The sequence below is a fragment of the Hylobates moloch genome, unplaced genomic scaffold (genome assembly GCF_009828535.3).
Source record: "Hylobates moloch isolate HMO894 unplaced genomic scaffold, HMol_V3 SCAFFOLD_1, whole genome shotgun sequence".
Classification (NCBI taxonomy): domain Eukaryota; kingdom Metazoa; phylum Chordata; class Mammalia; order Primates; family Hylobatidae; genus Hylobates; species Hylobates moloch.
This window is the reverse complement of record NW_026652276.1, coordinates 46,433,735-46,451,671: the sequence shown is the minus strand read 5'-3', so window position 1 is coordinate 46,451,671 and position 17,937 is coordinate 46,433,735. Positions and strand designations below refer to the sequence as shown.

Here is a 17,937-nt window from a genome sequence, read left to right as displayed (position 1 = left end):
GCAAATTCCTGGGCCCCACAGTGGATCTGTTGACTTAAAAACATGGAGGATGATTCCTGGGAATATCTTTCCGTTTCTTTTTGTTTTTTCTTTTTCCTTATTTAAGGTACAGATATGGTTTGGCTGTGTTCCCACCTAAATCTCATCTTGAATTCCCACGTGTTGTGGGAGGGACCTGGTGGGAGGCAAATGAATCATGGGGTGGGTCTTTCCCATGCTGTTCTTGTGATAGTGAATAAGTCTCACGAGATCTGACAGTTTTAAAAAGGGGAGTTTCCCTGCACAATCTCTCTTCTCCTGTCTGCCACCATGTGAGAGGTGCCTTTCACATTCCGCCATGATTGTGAGGCATCACTAGACACGTGGAACTGTAAGTCCAATAAACCTCTTTCTTTTGTAAATTGCCCAGTCTTGGGTATGTCTTTATCAGCAGCATGAAAATGGACTAACACAGGTACAACAATCTTAAGTGTACAGCTCAAAGAATTTTTGCACACAGTTACACATCCATGTAACCACCACCAAGATCAAGATATAAAATTTCCAGCACCTTAGTAAGCTCTCTCATGCTCATTCCTGTTGATCCCTGCTTTCCTCCCTCCCCAACAGGGAACAATTATTTTATCACCACCTCTCACATTTTAAAAAGTTGACACTTAAAACTTTCTATTATAAATCTAAATTGTTGCAAAGGATATAATTTCTGGCATATTTATATTGTAACTTGTGCTTTGAATTTATTTACCTCGAAGTCTTGATTGCAGACTTTTAAAATTGAGATATAATTCATGGACCATAAAATTCATTCTTTAAAAGAATACAAAATCAGAATATTCACAAAGTTGTGCAACCATCACAACTATCTCGCTCCAGAACTTTATCATCACCCCAAAAAGAAACCTGGCACCCAATAGAGGCTACTTCTTATTACCACCAGCCCTGGCCAACACTAATCTACTTACTATCTCTATGGAACTTGCTTATTCTGGATATATGATATAAATGAATCATATCATAGGTGACCTTTCCTGTATGGACTTTTTAACTTAGCACAATGTTTCTAGGTTCATCTATGTTGTAGGATATATGAGTATTTCTTTTTAGGACTGAATAAAATTCCACAGTGTGTATTTACAATATTTTGTTTGTCCACTCATCAGCTGATGGATATTTGGGTTGTTTCTACTTTTTGGCTATTATAAATAATTCTGCTAATAATATTCATGTACAAGTTTTTGCACGGACATGTATCAGTTCTTCTGGGTCCACAGTTAGGAGTGGAATTGCTAGGTCATGTGGTAACCCTATGTTTTAACCTTTTGATGACCTACCAAACTGTTTTCTATATTACATTACTGCCAGCTACGTATGAGGGTTCCAATTCTTCCACATGCTCACCAACACTGTTTTATTATTCATCTTTTTTATTACAGCCATCCTATTGAGTGTGAAAGGTACTTAATGGCAGTTTTGATTTGTATTTCCCTAACGACTAATCATGTCCTTATTGGCCATTTGTATATCATCTTTGGAGCGATGTCTTTGAATCCTTTGCCCACTTTTAAATTGCATTATTAGTCTTTTATTGTTGAGTTATAATAGTTCTTTATGTATTGTGGATACTAGACACTTAACAGTTTATATGATTTGCAGGTATTTTATCCCATTCTATATACTGTCTTTTCATTTTTTGGATGGTGTTTTTTGAAGCATAAAATTTTTTAATTTTGATGAAACATATTCATCTATTTTGGGGGTCTTGTTTTTGCAGAATATCTGTATTTAACAAGCAAACCAGGTGATATGTGCATTAACTAATGTCTGAGAGCCATGGAAAAGCCAAAGGGAATGAGTTGTAAGTCAGTTTTATACCTTAGAAACCATTTAGTGAAATTACATAAGGTTATCTAGTATGATAATGATATCTGGAAAGGAAAAAGACATGTAAAGTAGTCTCTAACGTATATTAAACCCTGAAGAAATCTTTTCTGAGTGAACAGAAATAAAGCATAAATTAGTGTTGAGTTCAATTGTTGCAGGACTTTTCCTTAGTTCAGCTAAAGGTGGGGTCCTTGTCACACAGCCATGAAAATTTCGCCTCGCAGACTACTTGAATGATGAGTAAAACAGGTTTTATTGAGTAAAAATGAAGAAATGGGGGAAACAGGGACTCTCCACAAGGCCAGCGTCCCTTCTAGAGTGCTTCACACCCTGCAGATTGAATCCCAGGTTCCATCCAGGAAGAAGAGGGGCCAGGCTCCTCCCCACTGCAAACAGCATGAACTTCTGTGGTTCCACCCCAGTGCACTGGCTGGCTGGAGTTTCTCGGGGGATCCCTTCCCACCTACTGTCTCACAATTACCTCATATTTTTAAAGATGGTGAGAATAATGTACCAAACACCCTTCTTGGCACTGCAGTAAGAAATAAAAAGAGAGAGAGAGAAGGAAATCTCTGCTCTCATGGGGCTTGCCTGCTATCTGAGGGAGATGAAAAATACATATAACAAATGAATTCTACAACATGTTAGACGTTGGAAAATATTATGGAAAGAAGTAAAATAGGACAGCATAAGAAAGACTGGAACTACTAGGATAGGGGAGGGGAGTCAGGCTGTGGTATTAAAAAGCCTCAACTAGAAAGAGGAATTTGATCAAAGGCAGGGAAGGAGCTATTCCAGAGCATCAATATCTGGGGGAAATATTGCAGGCACAGAGAATAGCCAGGAGGCCTGTACTGCTGGTGAAAGGGGGATGAGGATGAGAGCAGGAGGCAGCCTGAGGGGAACAGGCTAAGAGGAACACATCTCAGGTCCCATGGGCCACTGGACTTTTATCCTAAATTCCTCTGAATGAAGTAGGGTGCTAATACAAGGTTTTGAGCTGAGGACTAAATTCATTATGTTTTATATAGGTGTGTATAAATATGAAGTAGTAAACCTCACTAAATGCCCAAAGAGCTCAACAACCATTATCAAAACTCAATAATTTGACATCTAAAGCAGCACAGAATCTAAAAAACTCTTAAAAGTAATTATGTCTAACACATATAAAATAGCACAAACAACCTATTCCCATGATTGGAAGAAAGCACTGGTATGTATAATCCCAAGTGACAGAACATGTCATGTGTAGCAAGCTTGCCTGCCTTCTTCTCTTTATGCACTCATTCATTCACCAATATTTATTGAGTGTTTTCTGTGTGCGAGGCACTGGGAAAAGCAGCACATGAATAAAACTGCTATTCTCATAAAGTTTCTATTATTGTAAAGACAATAAGTAAGCCCCAAATTTAGAAGGTGTCAGGTGATGTTCAATGTTATGAAGAACAAAGCAAGGTAAGCAGTAAAAAGTGAAGGGGGGTAGGGATGGCCCAAAGCAAGCTTGCATGAAAAGGGGGGTATTTCAGCAAAAATCTAAAGGAAGTAAGTGGGCAAGCCTGCAGATAACAGAGAAAGAGTGTTCTAGGCAGAAGGAATACCAAGGGCAAAGTTACTGAGGTGGAGGATGCCAAATGCTTCCTCGTGAGTTAGATTCACCCATGACAAAATGCTGCCTTCAGCAATGGAATCTGCTATGGTTTCAATGTTTATGTTCCCCCTAAATTTGTATGCTGAAATCTTCACCCCCAAGGTGATAGTATTGCAGTGGGGACTCTGGGAGGTAATTAGGTCATGGGGGCAGAACCCTCATGAATGGAATTAGTGCCTTTATAAAAGAGGCCAGAGAGCCCCTCGCCCCTTCCACCATTTGAGGACATGGTGAGAAGGCACTACCTATAACTAGAAAACAATCCCTCACCAGACATGAAATCTGCCAGTGCCTTGATCTTGAACTTCCCAGCCTCCAGAACTGTGAGAAATTAATTTCAGTTTGTTGACAAGCCACCCAGTTTAAGGTACTTTTTATAACAACCTGAATGGACTAAGGCATGCTCCTTGAATAAATTCAGCATCATCCTCCCTGTTCACTTCCCCCCACACTCTCCAGCTCTCAGTACATTTCTATTACCCACGTGGCCCCCAAACACAAGCCTGCATCTATATCCTGGGATGTGGGTCCCATTCAGGCAATTAGGTAAGCTGCTGTGGAGTGCTATAAGAATCTCTACATCATCCTTTCCAAAGAATCACTTTCGGAGACCTTGTTGTGGCCAAAATATGCAAGTGGAACGGATCTTCACGTGGACATATATTTGAATGTGTGATGATTTAGGAATTCAAACTGTATATCTAAAAAGTCCAGAGAAACTGGATTTTTAAAAGACCATTTGAAATGTGTATCTCTGTAGTACATGGTTTTAACACAGTAGCACATTCTCGTGTTCGATGTTTCTTAACTGCATATTAAAATTAAAATAAGGGTCTTGCTCTGTCACCCAGGCTGAAGTGCAGTGGTGCCATCATAGCTCACTGCATCCTCAAACTCCTGACTTCAAGCAATTCTCCCGCCTCAGCCTCCTAAAGTGCTGGGATTACAGGCATGAGCCACCGTGCCCGGCCTCCTCCACCACTTTTTATAAGAAAATGCTCATCCACATACCTATTCCCAAGAGAGCTTAAATACATTTTTAAATAGTTTCTATGCTCTCAAGAATTTGCTTTGCAATTCTTTTGGCATCTAGTAATACTATACAAATAAGTAATGTAAAAAAAAAGCCACATTCACTTCTTATAAAAACATCTCCTTAAAAAGTGTTCCATTTCAAATTTACTTGAAGTCAAACTAACAAGGATTAAACTACTTAAGGGAAACCGGCTCAAAGTGACACCTACTTTGAAATATTCTATAAATCAACAGAAATTCCTAAATCTGCATATGGGAGATAAAGCATTTTAAACATCATAAAATATCTCAGTGTTAAATATTTTTAAAATTTTTCTGAACACTGGCCTTAATATAAATTGCAGAATATTCTTTTTGCCCAGTTGTTGGCATGGCAAATCTTTGTTTCTCACATAATCCCATTTCAGTAACAGGAAAATTTACCTCATGAACCCAAAGACGTTTAATCACTTCTGTGGTTTCTGTTGTTTCTGGTCTTGACAAACAAACACCTTGAATGACACGGGAGAAATCACGGAGGTTGAACAAGTAGTGAGATTTGGCTGGAGTAGGCAAGAGATTCTTCATTGCTTCTTTATACAGAGTCATTGTGCCATTTACGATTTGTGTGGTCAAATCTAGAAATTCATCTGGAAATTTATAACTTAAAATTTTTTTAAATAAAAAGAAATGAAAATGTTAGCAATTATAGAATCACGACACAAAAAGGATATTTAGCAGGACCAACATAAAATTTTAATTTTGATTAAATCAATTTCATTTATAAAATTACCATATCTTGTTATAATAATAATACTAATAGATTTTTACTCCTTTTAAAGCTATTTTGCATGTACTATTTTATGTTATGTCCAAAAGAACTCTGTGAAATGAGCAGGGCCAGTTTAATGGACTTAAAATCACTTAAGTGAACAGAAGAGATAGCCAAGGAACCCAGATTATGTAATCCCAAATCCACTAGACAAGCATTTCCTGACCTCTTTCATTCCCTGGCATTCTCAACTGCATATAATCCATAAGGAACACTGATGAAACAGGTATTTTCAGAGGAAAAAAAGGAAGAAAATTAAAATACGTAAAAAAAATAAGGAAAAGAGAAAAAAAGGAAAGTAAAACAGTGAGCCAAGACAAAGTGCATGATTAGAGTATAAAGAACATAGAGAAATAATTTTCATTTAGAAAGACTGCCTATATTTAACTTCTGGTTTGTCAAGGAGCCAGGTGTTTTACTCCATCATCACTGGATAAGGCAAGGAATGACAATTTCTTGAGAATGGGCATGGGCACACAGACAGACTTCCCCCGCCCAGGTCAGCTTGGCTCCCTGATATCTCTGCATCTTATGGAGTCGCAGAATCTCTGCAGCTAGGCAGCTCCAAGGCATTACTTCTCAGACTTGGACACGAATACCCCTGTGGAACTCGAGTTCTACTAGAGGGTATCAAAGTCACAGCATAAACCTGGTACATCTTTCCAGCAGTAATTGAACTCAGTGGTGAAAATTCAAAATAATAACTCAAACACGAACATATTATATAGCAGAATGGTTAGACCTCTTTGTGTTATGCTCCCACACTGGGAGGTGGCAGGAACAGAGGCAAACGATGTTGTCTGTTACCTTTTCCTTATCTAGGAATGCTTTTGTTCTTTGAAATATGCTACTTAATATTGGTATGTTTCTAAAATATTTTATACCTCCTAATTTAAAAAAAAAACAAATTTGTGATTACTTACCAGATTTTTAAATGCCAAGTTAAGATTCTAGAGAAGATTGTATACATGGATTTATCACTAAACTCATTGATTGTTATAATATTGAAATGTCGCATGTATCGAGGAGTTACTGGATTTCGACCACCACCTAAATATTAAAAAGTATAACTCTTAATAATGTTACTGGTATATACAAGAGTATTTTCTCAAATATTCTATAGTTTAAAGTAACTTAAAGATGGACAAATTCACGGCACATGAAGTTAAGAGTAATCAATTGTTTGGATAACCCTGACATCAAAACTATTTTTCCCTCAAACTCAAGACGTTACTTTTCTAGATGAATTATCTGAATAAGTTCAACTAATTAGACATAATCTTGGGTCAAAACTATATTACTAAGGGAAATCAGACCAGGCAGAAAAAGCCACAGGCCATGTTCTCCACGGTTTACAGCTTAAAGCAGTAAATGGTAAACATCCTCAATACAATATTAAAATGTAATATTATACAATATTAATGTAACCCTGGTGAATCTGACTGACCAAAGTTTAGCGTACTTCCCACAAGGCTGGAATTCAGCACAACCATAACATATAGCCAAATTCTTCCCCCAAATCTTGAAGCAAATTTACCCAAGACTAGTCTACACAGTTCATATAGTGACTTCACTGGCTGCTTGCATCTTTAAAAATTGGGGGATTTTTCCATAAAATAATGAAAGATTCCTTTGAGCTTATACATTTCTTTTGGAAAACATAAAAGAGTTTAAGGAGATGGTGAAAGGGTTGCAGAAGAAAAGATACCCAGCTCTGTCTCCAACCCTTCCAGAGAATGTTCAGAATTGTGATATTTTTAGAAAACAGAAATGGGGTCCAAAAGGAAAAGATACCTCATGGTTTCAGCATACTCTTCTTACCAATGCCTGAAGAGGCAGGGAAAAGTGGATATGTGAGTATAAATGCCTGGCTTGGGGTGGTGGGGGAGAGACAAAGTGGAACTGAAGTCTTTGAGACCCAGGAGCAATATGGTCTTTTATTAAAAAAAAAAAAAACACAACAAAACAGCCTGGGCATAATAATAATAAGCCCCCAAGCCCTTCTCTCCAAAAAATATGAAGCAAAATTAGCCATGCATGGTTATGCATGCCTGTAGTCCTAGCTGCTCGGGAGGCTAAGGTGGGAGGATCACTTGAGCCCAGGAGTTTGAGGCTGCCGTGAGCTATGATCACACCACTGCACCCCACCTAAGCAACAGAGTGAGACCCTGTCTCAAAAACAAACAAACAGAAAGTGTTCAAAATGGCCCAGGAAATGTGCTGAGAGCAATTACTGACTCAGAGCAAACTGCATTACAGGTCAGATAAAGGTCAGGGTTAGGGAGCAAATACCAGAGATATTCCTTGAAGTGGTATATCAACACAAGCAACATTTTAAAAAATGGAATACTGGCTTGAGGTCAGGAAGAAAACAGTTAAAGATTTCTTTTAGTAATCAAGCCATTTTAGACACCCCAGCATTAAAAAGCAAATTTCCTCTACATAGAGATTCCTTTGAGTATAAATTTATCTTGGAAAATTTAAAGGATCTTTTGGCCATTCCCTACTTAAATTCTTCTCAGCAGCCTGTTTAAATCCAGAGACTGACTTGAATGGGACTTGATTGGGGTAGAATAAAGATGATTTCTGAAGCAGGGACCATTCTATACAATTGGAGCATTAAGGAATGACACAGAGGAAGATGAGATACCCCAGGACAATGTGAGTTCTCAGAAGGCAGAAACAGGAAATTGGGAGCAAAATTCCAGAAGGTGGGAGAAAAAAGGATTTGGAAGACTTCCAGAAGGCGGGAGAAAAAAGTTCCAGAAGGTGGGAGAAAAAAAGATTTGGAAGAGTTGGTGGTTGCATAGCCCATCCAAGGTCACCCACTTTATAGAGTTGGTCATGTGATACACTCTGTTAGGTCACAGTAGATACACATAGAAAACATATACACAAAACATTGGAACTCAAAAGAGGTTTTTTTCCAGTTATTTCTTTAGCTATCGCTAGGGTGATTTTTCCATCTTAATAATCACAAACTCAAAAAATGTACCTGGAGGTCCCATAGCACACATGATCTGAATGTCCACTAGTTTAATCATGGAACAATCTTTTAGATCATACCAGTTCCAGTGATCTAACCACTGTCTAAGTAACTCAATGGGAGGTTGAGCCCCATATACCTCCCGAGCAGGCATATTGACATCATCTACAAAGACAACCTGAGAATGAGAAGAGGTATAGAAAATATTAACATCTCGACATACAGTCCTATTGTGTAAACAATATTGAGGCAAATACTTAGCTATCTACTTGCAGATTACATATGAGGAAGTGATGGTTTCTTTTCTAAACAAGGATAATATCCTTAGCTTCCATGCTTTTAGGATTTATATTCCTTAAGAAACAGGGAGACAGTCTCATTACTAATCTTCATAGTTTAATAGCTTAGGACTTATTAATCCTCTCATAGAATTTGTTTCTCAATATACTGCATATTTTTTTCCTTGTACTACACTTCAATTCATGAAAATAGATAAGTGTGATTAGGGTGAGAAGGGTGTTCTTTGCAGAGGAACACAGGTAAATCTATTGAGAGCTGTGTTGCTGAAGGTCTACAAAAGCAAGCAGCAAAGACTGCTGAATAAAAATGTTAGTGAAAAAATTAGGAAGGTAGGTAATTTCTCAGATGAATATTCTACCTTCAACTCAAAGGGCAACTCCTTGTTTTAAACATCAAGCTGTCTAGTGCACAAACAAATATAACTACGTTTTTAGGAGAACCTTTTAATCCAAATTTGTGACATAAAAAAACTATACAAAAAGATGTCTATCCCCAGGATATTTGGTTTCCTTGTTGCAACTGCAGCAATGAATATGAATAGGCCCAGGTACTGTACAAAGAGTCATTACCATTCTCTTGCCCAAAGAAGGACCAAAAACTCCCTTTCTTCTCTTGTCCAATTTTGACATGATAATATTCTGAGTTTGAGCTGCTGTAGTTTGTGCTGAGAAGTTAATTAGCAGAGGTTTGTAGATTTCTTTATTTAGTTGATTTAAAAGAAAATTCTATATAACAAAATAATAAAATGAGCCATAGTTGGAATTATGTTTTGACATTTCAGAATAAACACTAAGCATCATTACTGATAGACTCGAATTTAACCTTAAGTGTCATAACATTGTACAAATAGATGGAATCAGTAGGAATAACAGTTACCATGCCAATGGAGTGTCTCCATCTGTCCACCCTCTTGCATGTGACTTCTCTGGTTTTCACAGCTACTGGGGAGTACACATTCCTCCTTAACATGGAGTCACAGAGACTCAGAGGTTAGGAAACCTGCCTAAGTTCTCTGAGATGGGCAAGAATTCAGACTGCCATTTGTCTCTCTCTAGATGAATGTTCTTTTTCATATATCTTATTATCTTTCCACTTACATACAAAGCTATCTTTCTGCAAGTTAGAAAGCTTAAAAATATAACTCTATTTTCAAAATGGAATTCACTGGAAAGCAGGTGGAATTACAATGGTTCTTAATCAAGATGTATGCCAGGGACAGGACATACCAGAATTTCCTGAGGAGCTCTTCAAAATAAAATTGCCTCTCCTCACTCTTTCTTTCCCTTCTCTCCCTCAAGAGTTCTGTATAGTGCACAATCCCTTGCCAATTATGGGCCAATTTATTAGCAAACATCCTAAGTAAATCACATATTTTCTTAATAAACAGTAATATCTATCACATGCACATATGAATAAAGGAAGGGAAACAGTGAAGTTTTTTGACTGTTCTAAACTTTACTTGCATTAAATGCTTGCAGCATTCAGCTTTATAATTAAGATACTAAATTATTAACCCAAAATATCAAATGGTAAAATACCTCAAGCAACTCCTCTTTTCATGATGTGATTATACACTAAACATTACCATAATTAAGCAAATGGAAATTCTGAAAGCATACTTTGGAATATTAATCTATTCATCCAGGCAATACATATTTTAAAAAGGACTTATGATGTTCTCATTGACTACATTTAGCACACATGCCAGGAGTACGAGGAGGCAGAACAAATATAGAAAATAGGGAAGACATAGGGTAACAAGCTGGTCAGAGATTCTGGAGGAAGGCTTTTACTCCTCCCATCAGCCCAGCAGGAGCTACCTTTTGAAATTTAAAATTATTTTCCTTTTCACAGAATGAGCACATTCTAAAATGGAAGTTCTTTGAAATCTTTGAAGACTTTGTGTTCGTACCTGCGATTGCCAGTTAGAATAGCAAAAACTGGGAATGGGGAAGTTTAGAATAAAAGTAGGAATATACTTTTGTGACTTTTATGATTAAAATTTCTTTTATGATTGTATAATTATAATGTAAGTGATAGATTATTTCAAGAGGAATAATAGTTTGAAAACAAGTTATTCTATTTATTTAAAGAAACAACTCCCTATTCTGAGCAACAACTATAATGAAGGAATGACACGTCTGAGTAAAGCAAATTTATACAAGTTTTTAAAAATTATTGCTTAAGACTCTAAAATATTATTTCACTTTGCATGCCTACATGATGTACAATGTAAATACTGTATTATAATATATTTTTATTGGCTAACAATGGAAGTCATACGGTAGGTAATCAATAAATTTTTGTTGGATTGATGCATGAACTAAATGAAACAAGAGTGAAAATAAAGGGTGGGTGTGGTGGCTCCAGCCTGTAATCCCAGCACTTTGGGAGGCCAAGTCAGGAGGATTGCTTGAGCCCAGGAGTTGGAGATCAGCCTCGGCCACATAGCAAGATCCCACTTCTACATAAAAAATTAGATAGGCATGGTGGTGCATGCCTGTAGTCCCAGCTACTTGGGAGGCTGAAGTGAGGGGATCACTTGAGCCCAGGAGGTCAAGGCTGCAGTGAGCTGTGATTGTGCCACTGAATTCCAGCCTAGGGGACAGAGCAAGACCCTTGTCTCTCAAAAATAAATAAAATAATGAAAATAAGAATGCAACACATACATAAGCCATGGTGTGAACAGTTTGGCAGTGAGCATTGAGGCCGTCTAAAAACAGAACTAAATCTAACCATAATAAACATAAATAGTTCTAAAACCAAAATCCAAATGTAATTAATATAAAAAACTTCCAAAAGAGTTGCTGCATAACATTAAAAATAATTTGGCAAAAATAAACTGAGGTTTCAAAACATCTCTGTCTTACCAGAAGAAGGTGAAAGGTATTGGTGATATTTCACTCTTCCTCGTTAACTGGGTAGGGGAAGGAGGTCAGTGGATACTGTCATTCATAGTATTGATAATTTAAAAACTGAATTTAGAAAAAAATTGTAGACTTTAGAAAAAAACCTTAGTGTTTTAAAATAGATTAACACTAGAAGAATTTTAAATAGTTTACATACCCTTCTAAATCAATAGAAGAAAATATTATAAACATACCATAACAGTAATCAGAAATGTTTAAAGTATATAAAAAGCTAAACAGAAAATGTGAATACAAAAGTATGACTCATTATGACAATGTATGAGGTCAATTTCTAATTAAAAAGAAAAAGAGCTCAGATTAACACAAATAAAAAAATGCAGTGACACACTGAGTCTAAATGATCAGAAATACTTAAAAAGAATAAGCAAAAACAGATAATGTAAATGAAAACAAAAAGAAAGCAAAAGAAAAGTAACTAAAGGGGACAATTAATAGAGTATGGTTCTGTGTATTGCTTATGTCATATATAAAATGTACAAATCAGACCATTATCAGAATGTTGCCCTAATTCCAGGGGTTTATAGGCGATTTAAAAATTCTAAATGGCACATTTTCACTTTTTATCAGGATGCCTTAAAAATTATATAAACAAAATTTATGTTTTCATAAGCTATCGTCAGGTAAGCCTTATTCGTCAGTTTAAATGAATACTTCTTATAATACTCCCACAGATAAAATCTCACTTGGTCTACTGAAAGATGAATATTTTTGATGTTTACATTTAACACTCAAAATTAAGTACATACTTATAAAAACTACTTGTTTGTTTATTCAATTTAATGATCAAATTATATGTGTTGATTAAAATTATTCTATAAAAGCTGTGTATTTATGTGAAAGGGAAAATACTCATTTGCCAATAGAGCTAATCTTTAAATGAGAAATAACCATAATGAATACTAAATATTGTATTTGTTAACAATTATTTTAATCTAAGTTCTCAACAAAGTAAATTGTATGAAATTATAGACTCCTTCCTACCACTATCAAGATATTAAAACTCCCTCAACAGATTTGCTGTCAGCCAGTGTCTTCAGTTAATTTTTTTTTGTTGTATTGTTTTAACTTATGTTTTTAGGTAATCTTTAAATAGAATAATACTTTTTTTCATAATTTATTTAAAATATAAATAGACATGCAATAATTTGAAGAGAAAAATCACTTTAAATTGTAGATTTTACATTTAATTCTTTCAACCAGATGAAATATATGTACAAAATTTTATTAAGCAGTTTATATAAATAAATTCTTAATGAAATTACAGCAATTAAAATTATGTAACATTGTTTTAAAATAATATTTTCTTTCACAGAAGAATAAATTTCGGAGATGTTAGCCCTGTATTTGTATTATTTACAATACAACTAACTCTTAATTGGGGCAATGAAATCCCCCCGAAGGGCATGGCGGACAATAACCTCTATGAGGAGCAACTTAATATTCATCAAAAAAATCAACAATTCCATGTCCAGGAATCTTAGGATATTTTCCTAAACAAATAAGCAAAGATAAGAACAAAGACTTGGCTATAAAAACGTCCATTGCAATCTTCTTTCTTTTTTTTTAAATTTTTTTTTTGAGAGGGAGTCTCACTCTGTCGCCCAGGCTGGCGTGCAGTGGCGCCATCTCGGCTCACTGCAAGCTCCACCTTCCGGGTTCACGCGATTCTCCTGCCTCAGCCACCCGAGTAGTTGGGACTACAGGCGCCCGCCACCACGCCCGCCTACATTTTTTGTTTGCTTGTTTTTGTATTTTTAATAGGCACAGGGTTTCACCGTGTTAGCCAGGATGGTCTTGATCTCCTACTGATCCCCACGCCTTGGCCTCCCAAAGTGCTGGGATTACAGGCGTGAGCCATTGCGCCCGGCCTGCAATCTTATTTCTAAAGCAAAATGTTAGAAAAATTAGGGATTTGAATCAATTATCATAAAATTATAGAATCAAATACTACGATACCCTTAAATCTACAAGAGTAGATTTGTAGAATAATAATGAAATTGAAAAATATTTACAATATTAGTTTTAAAAGCAGATTACAAAAGTAAGTTCCAAAGTTTGTGAAAAGTAATGTTTTTATGCCTAGGCACTTTATTGCCCGGGCCGAAATTGATGAAGGTATAAATGACAAAAGGCTTCCATTTTCCTCTAACCACTCCCTTCAATCATGTTAAGTCTCCATTCCCTGACCCATGGTGATATCTTAGATAAATCTCTCAGCTTTCTGTACGCTTTTAGTTTTTTTTTTTTTTTTTTTTAATCCAGACCAAAAACACTCCTTGATTTAAATTCTCAGTGAAAATGTATCTCTGCCTCCTCTTGGATACTCCCATACATGCAAGCATTTAGTTTATGAGAGATGTCATTCCAATCTTTTGTGAAAGAGATTATTCAGTAAATACTAGGATGGGTATGTAACTATATTGCCAAATACATTTCAGAAAGATTGTAAGATGTAATGTTAAAGTCAATAAAGAACTAGAAACAGGTACTGTGGGAGAATGTGAATTAACTGGAACCTACAATCGAAGAGGGGCCCTCAAAAGTATCTTCATTCTCCTCCACAGGCTGCATAAAGCTACTGAGACTGCGGCATTTTCTATTACAGCATCTAGCATTATCTTAACTAACAGCCAATTCCAGACATCATTAAGGAAAATCAGTCTAGTTACTACATAATAATCCTTCAGATATAAAATAACTTAGAAAATATCAAGTGTAACTAAAACACACTTTTCAAGAGGTATGAAATTCTCATGTGGAACAAGCAATTCTTATTAAAATATCAAAATAAATGGGACAACAATTTAATGGTATAAAATGGCATCATATCATTAATCAACTTTCGAAAATAAATACACAATTATTACTTCTTGACCTTTTGGCTAAAACAAACAAAAATAAGTAGGCAATTTTTCAAAAATTCTCTGCAGTTCAAACATCAAAGTACTTGAGTATTTTTAAAAAATTATTTGCCTGCTATTTCAAAAACTAACATTCTTAGGAAGATTACGCACAGTTTAATACGTAGATTTCTGCAGTACTTACCATAATGTAAACACTTTTCCCAGTTCCTGTTGGTCCTACAAATATTGAAGGCTTTTGATGGGTGGTCAGCAATTCCATTAATGCAGAGTATCGAATTGTGTCCAGAGTTGGCACAATGATTTCATTAAACATTACATCTTTAGGAATTGGAGGAGCTTCTTTCAATTTCTTTATCCATGGTTCCCATTTTCCTATTCCCTGTTTATAATAAACAACCAAGTAATGAATGTTAAAAAATACTTTAAAAAGCTCTATACTCCTGTGCCATTGTAGAAAAGACTAAGACCAACAAACCCTGATATGTATACATTTGTTTTATCCTTTAAGACACTTAACACTCAGTTTGAAGGTTAAATTGTACGTGTAAATTAAGGAGAAACTAGCTTTTACATGAATACAAATGAAATGGCAATACTGTGGTTTTTTGACGCTCTGAAATCACTGCTTATGCCAACCTAATAATCAATTATTGTGGCCAAATGTTAGATTATTTAATGGCATTGAGAAAATTAAACTAACCAATGGGCTAAAGAGTAAAGAACTTTACTCAATAAATGTTAACCAGTATAGAATTTTTCCTCCCTAGAAGATAAGCTGCATATTGCTTGACTTTTATAACAGTATTTATAACATTAGCTTATCATTGCAGGCAAAATTTCTTTTTAAAAAACGTATAGAAAAAAATATATAAAATTTACCCTTAACAATTTTTAGGTGTACAGTTCAGTAGTGTTAACTATGTTCACACTGCTGTGTAACAGATCTCTAGAACAGGCAAGATTTCTTAATATGAGATTATTATTATGAGTTAACATTGTGCCACATCTTTGCATCCAATTAGCTTGAGAACTAAAATTTTAATTTGCTATGACAGTGTTTATAACAAAAACATTCAAGAATATCATGATAACTCTGTCTTCTTAGAAAAACACCACCACCCTTCTTGCAGAATAAAATCTAAATTCTTGGTCATTCAAAGTACATCAGAATTCGGACCCAACCTTCCTTCACAACCAGGCCTCACTGATGCACCTGCTGGTCTCCCCCCGCTTCCCTGGGCCCGAGCTTGATGCATGGCACTCCTTGGGCTACAATGGCACATGACTGTCATCTGAAGAGGTTATGAACTCACTGAGGGTAGCACTGTGCTTTATTCATTCTTGTATCTTCAGGTACAAGGCTGTGCGTACAGCAGAGAATTTTTTTTTCGGGGTGTTAAATTCACATCAGTCTGAAAATTGTATTATAAAGAAATATTTCTAGAACCAATGAAGAAAATAATGCCTTTCCCAAATTCTTGATAATCTTTTCAAACATGTGTCTTTTGATACTGTATAGGAAAGGAACCATTAAGAATCAGAAAACCTGGCCAGGTGCGGTGGCTCACGCCTGTAATCCCAGCACTTTGGGAGGCCAAAGTGGGCCGATCACAAGGTCAGGAGATCGAGACCATCCTGGCTAACACGGTGAAAACCCGTCTCTACTAAAAATACAAAAAATTAGCTGGGCGTGGTGGCAGGCGCCTGTAGTCCCAGCTACTTGGGAGGCTGAGGCAGGAGAATGGCGTGAACCCAGGAGGCGGAGCTTGCAGTGAGCCAAGATCGTGCCACTGCACTCCAACCTGGGCAACACAGCGAGACTCAGTTCCCCCCCCACACCCCCAAAAAAAATCAGAAACGCTGAAATGTACTGTTATTTAGAGGTTGTGTGATCCTGGGACAATCACATTAAATCTCTGAGCCCCATTTCCTCAATGGCAAAACTTGCAAAATAATCTTATCCTTCCCACTTCACCAAGGTGTTGAAAAATCAAATGGAAATAACTGCAGAAAGCTTAATAAACTGTAAACTACCCTGAAAATGCAGGGTATTATCAGTAATTTGAAGTTAAATAAAGTAAAAATATCTGTGTTGGGCACAGTCGCGCCTTTTGGGGTGACATAGCAATACATTGCAAGAACCATAAAAATTCAAAAAGCAATACAGTAATGCCTTTTCTAGAAATTTATCTTAAGGATATAATCAGATATGTACCCGATGACTTGTATCTAAGAATATTTACCAAAGTAGTGAGAATATAAAAGTGAGAATCTAAAAACAACAAAAACAGTCCAATGTCCAAGGGTAGGAATTGACTTTAGAAAGCAAGTTTACTGAAAAAACATTAGTGAAAGGGAAAGTTGTTCTCATTATTAAGAAAACAAGAAGGATATAAAGCTGCCCATTGGGAATGTGGTATGATCCCAATTGTACTTAAATCTGTATATATTTAAATAATATATATTCCTAAACTTGGTCCTCAGTACAATACTTGTGGGAGGTGTTATACAAAAACCACTACCACCCAAGTTTTATTTTCGAATCCGTTTGGGAAGCACTGAATTAAGATTATACCAGCTGGATTCCTACAGGACTTCTTAGTGCCTAGTATACTAACATGCACCATGAACTTCTAACAGCTGTCCTTAAACAGTATGTGCCTGGTGTGATTCTATTTAATGAGTGCAACTGGTCCATTAAATATTATTATCTCATAGTATCATTGGAAAAAACTATGTTCAGAGAAATCAACTAGTCCATGGCTATACAGAAAGCAAGTGACTTTACTAGGACTCAAACCTAGAGCTGTCTGACTTCAAGCCAGTGCATCTTCCTCTATTCTATGCTGTCTCTTAAGGTAAATAGTGATGATGAAGGTGGCCACAGGGCCATTATATGCTATGTATCAGAGAGGGGACTCTGCCAGGCTGGCAGCTGCAAATCTTGCTTCAGAACTCTTACCTCAGTGACAAATTGATAATCATAAATTGTTCCTTTTTCAGGAAATGGGACAGTTAGTGCCTTTGAGGATGTTTGCTCAGTACCACTCTGTAATTTAAACGTATTTCGAGTTTGATCTGAAATTGGACCTTCCATTAGTTCTCGAAGAATCTTATTAAATTTCAACCGATCATCATCTGTACAAGAAGCACCAACGGACCAGATCAATGAAAACAGAAAAATGCCCTGCATTGGAAAGATGAGAAGATTAAGAATAATTAAAGAATAATTTTAATCTGTCCTTGAAGCTTACATATCAGATCAGCCAGATTCGTATCTCTGAAAGGAAACACGTAAGCTCAAATATATTAGTAGGTCATCTCAGGATTTTGTAATCATAAGGGTTTTTAAAAATAAAATCGCATGTCTTATAAAATCTTAGAGAAGATAATACAAAACAAAGCATACATTCTGGCCATAGTGAAACTTCAGAATGATTAATCTAGTAAATCTCATATTTTCAACACATGACAGCAGCTTG

At 36.1% G+C, this 17,937-nt stretch overlaps 1 protein-coding gene across 1 annotated transcript in view; it reads right to left on the bottom strand.

Annotated features, from left to right (window-relative positions):
- The window catches only part of DNAH7 (dynein axonemal heavy chain 7), a 330,709-nt gene that overhangs the window by 130,956 nt on the left and 181,816 nt on the right, over positions 1 to 17,937 (bottom strand). The window contains exons 34-39 of the mRNA XM_032755099.2: positions 17,418 to 17,642; positions 14,637 to 14,834; positions 9,231 to 9,386; positions 8,371 to 8,539; positions 6,299 to 6,425; positions 4,988 to 5,207 (exon numbers count right to left, since the gene is read on the bottom strand). Of these exons, the coding sequence (XP_032610990.2) occupies positions 4,988 to 5,207; positions 6,299 to 6,425; positions 8,371 to 8,539; positions 9,231 to 9,386; positions 14,637 to 14,834; positions 17,418 to 17,642 (1,095 nt within the window). The remainder of the gene's footprint in view (positions 1 to 4,987; positions 5,208 to 6,298; positions 6,426 to 8,370; positions 8,540 to 9,230; positions 9,387 to 14,636; positions 14,835 to 17,417; positions 17,643 to 17,937) is intronic.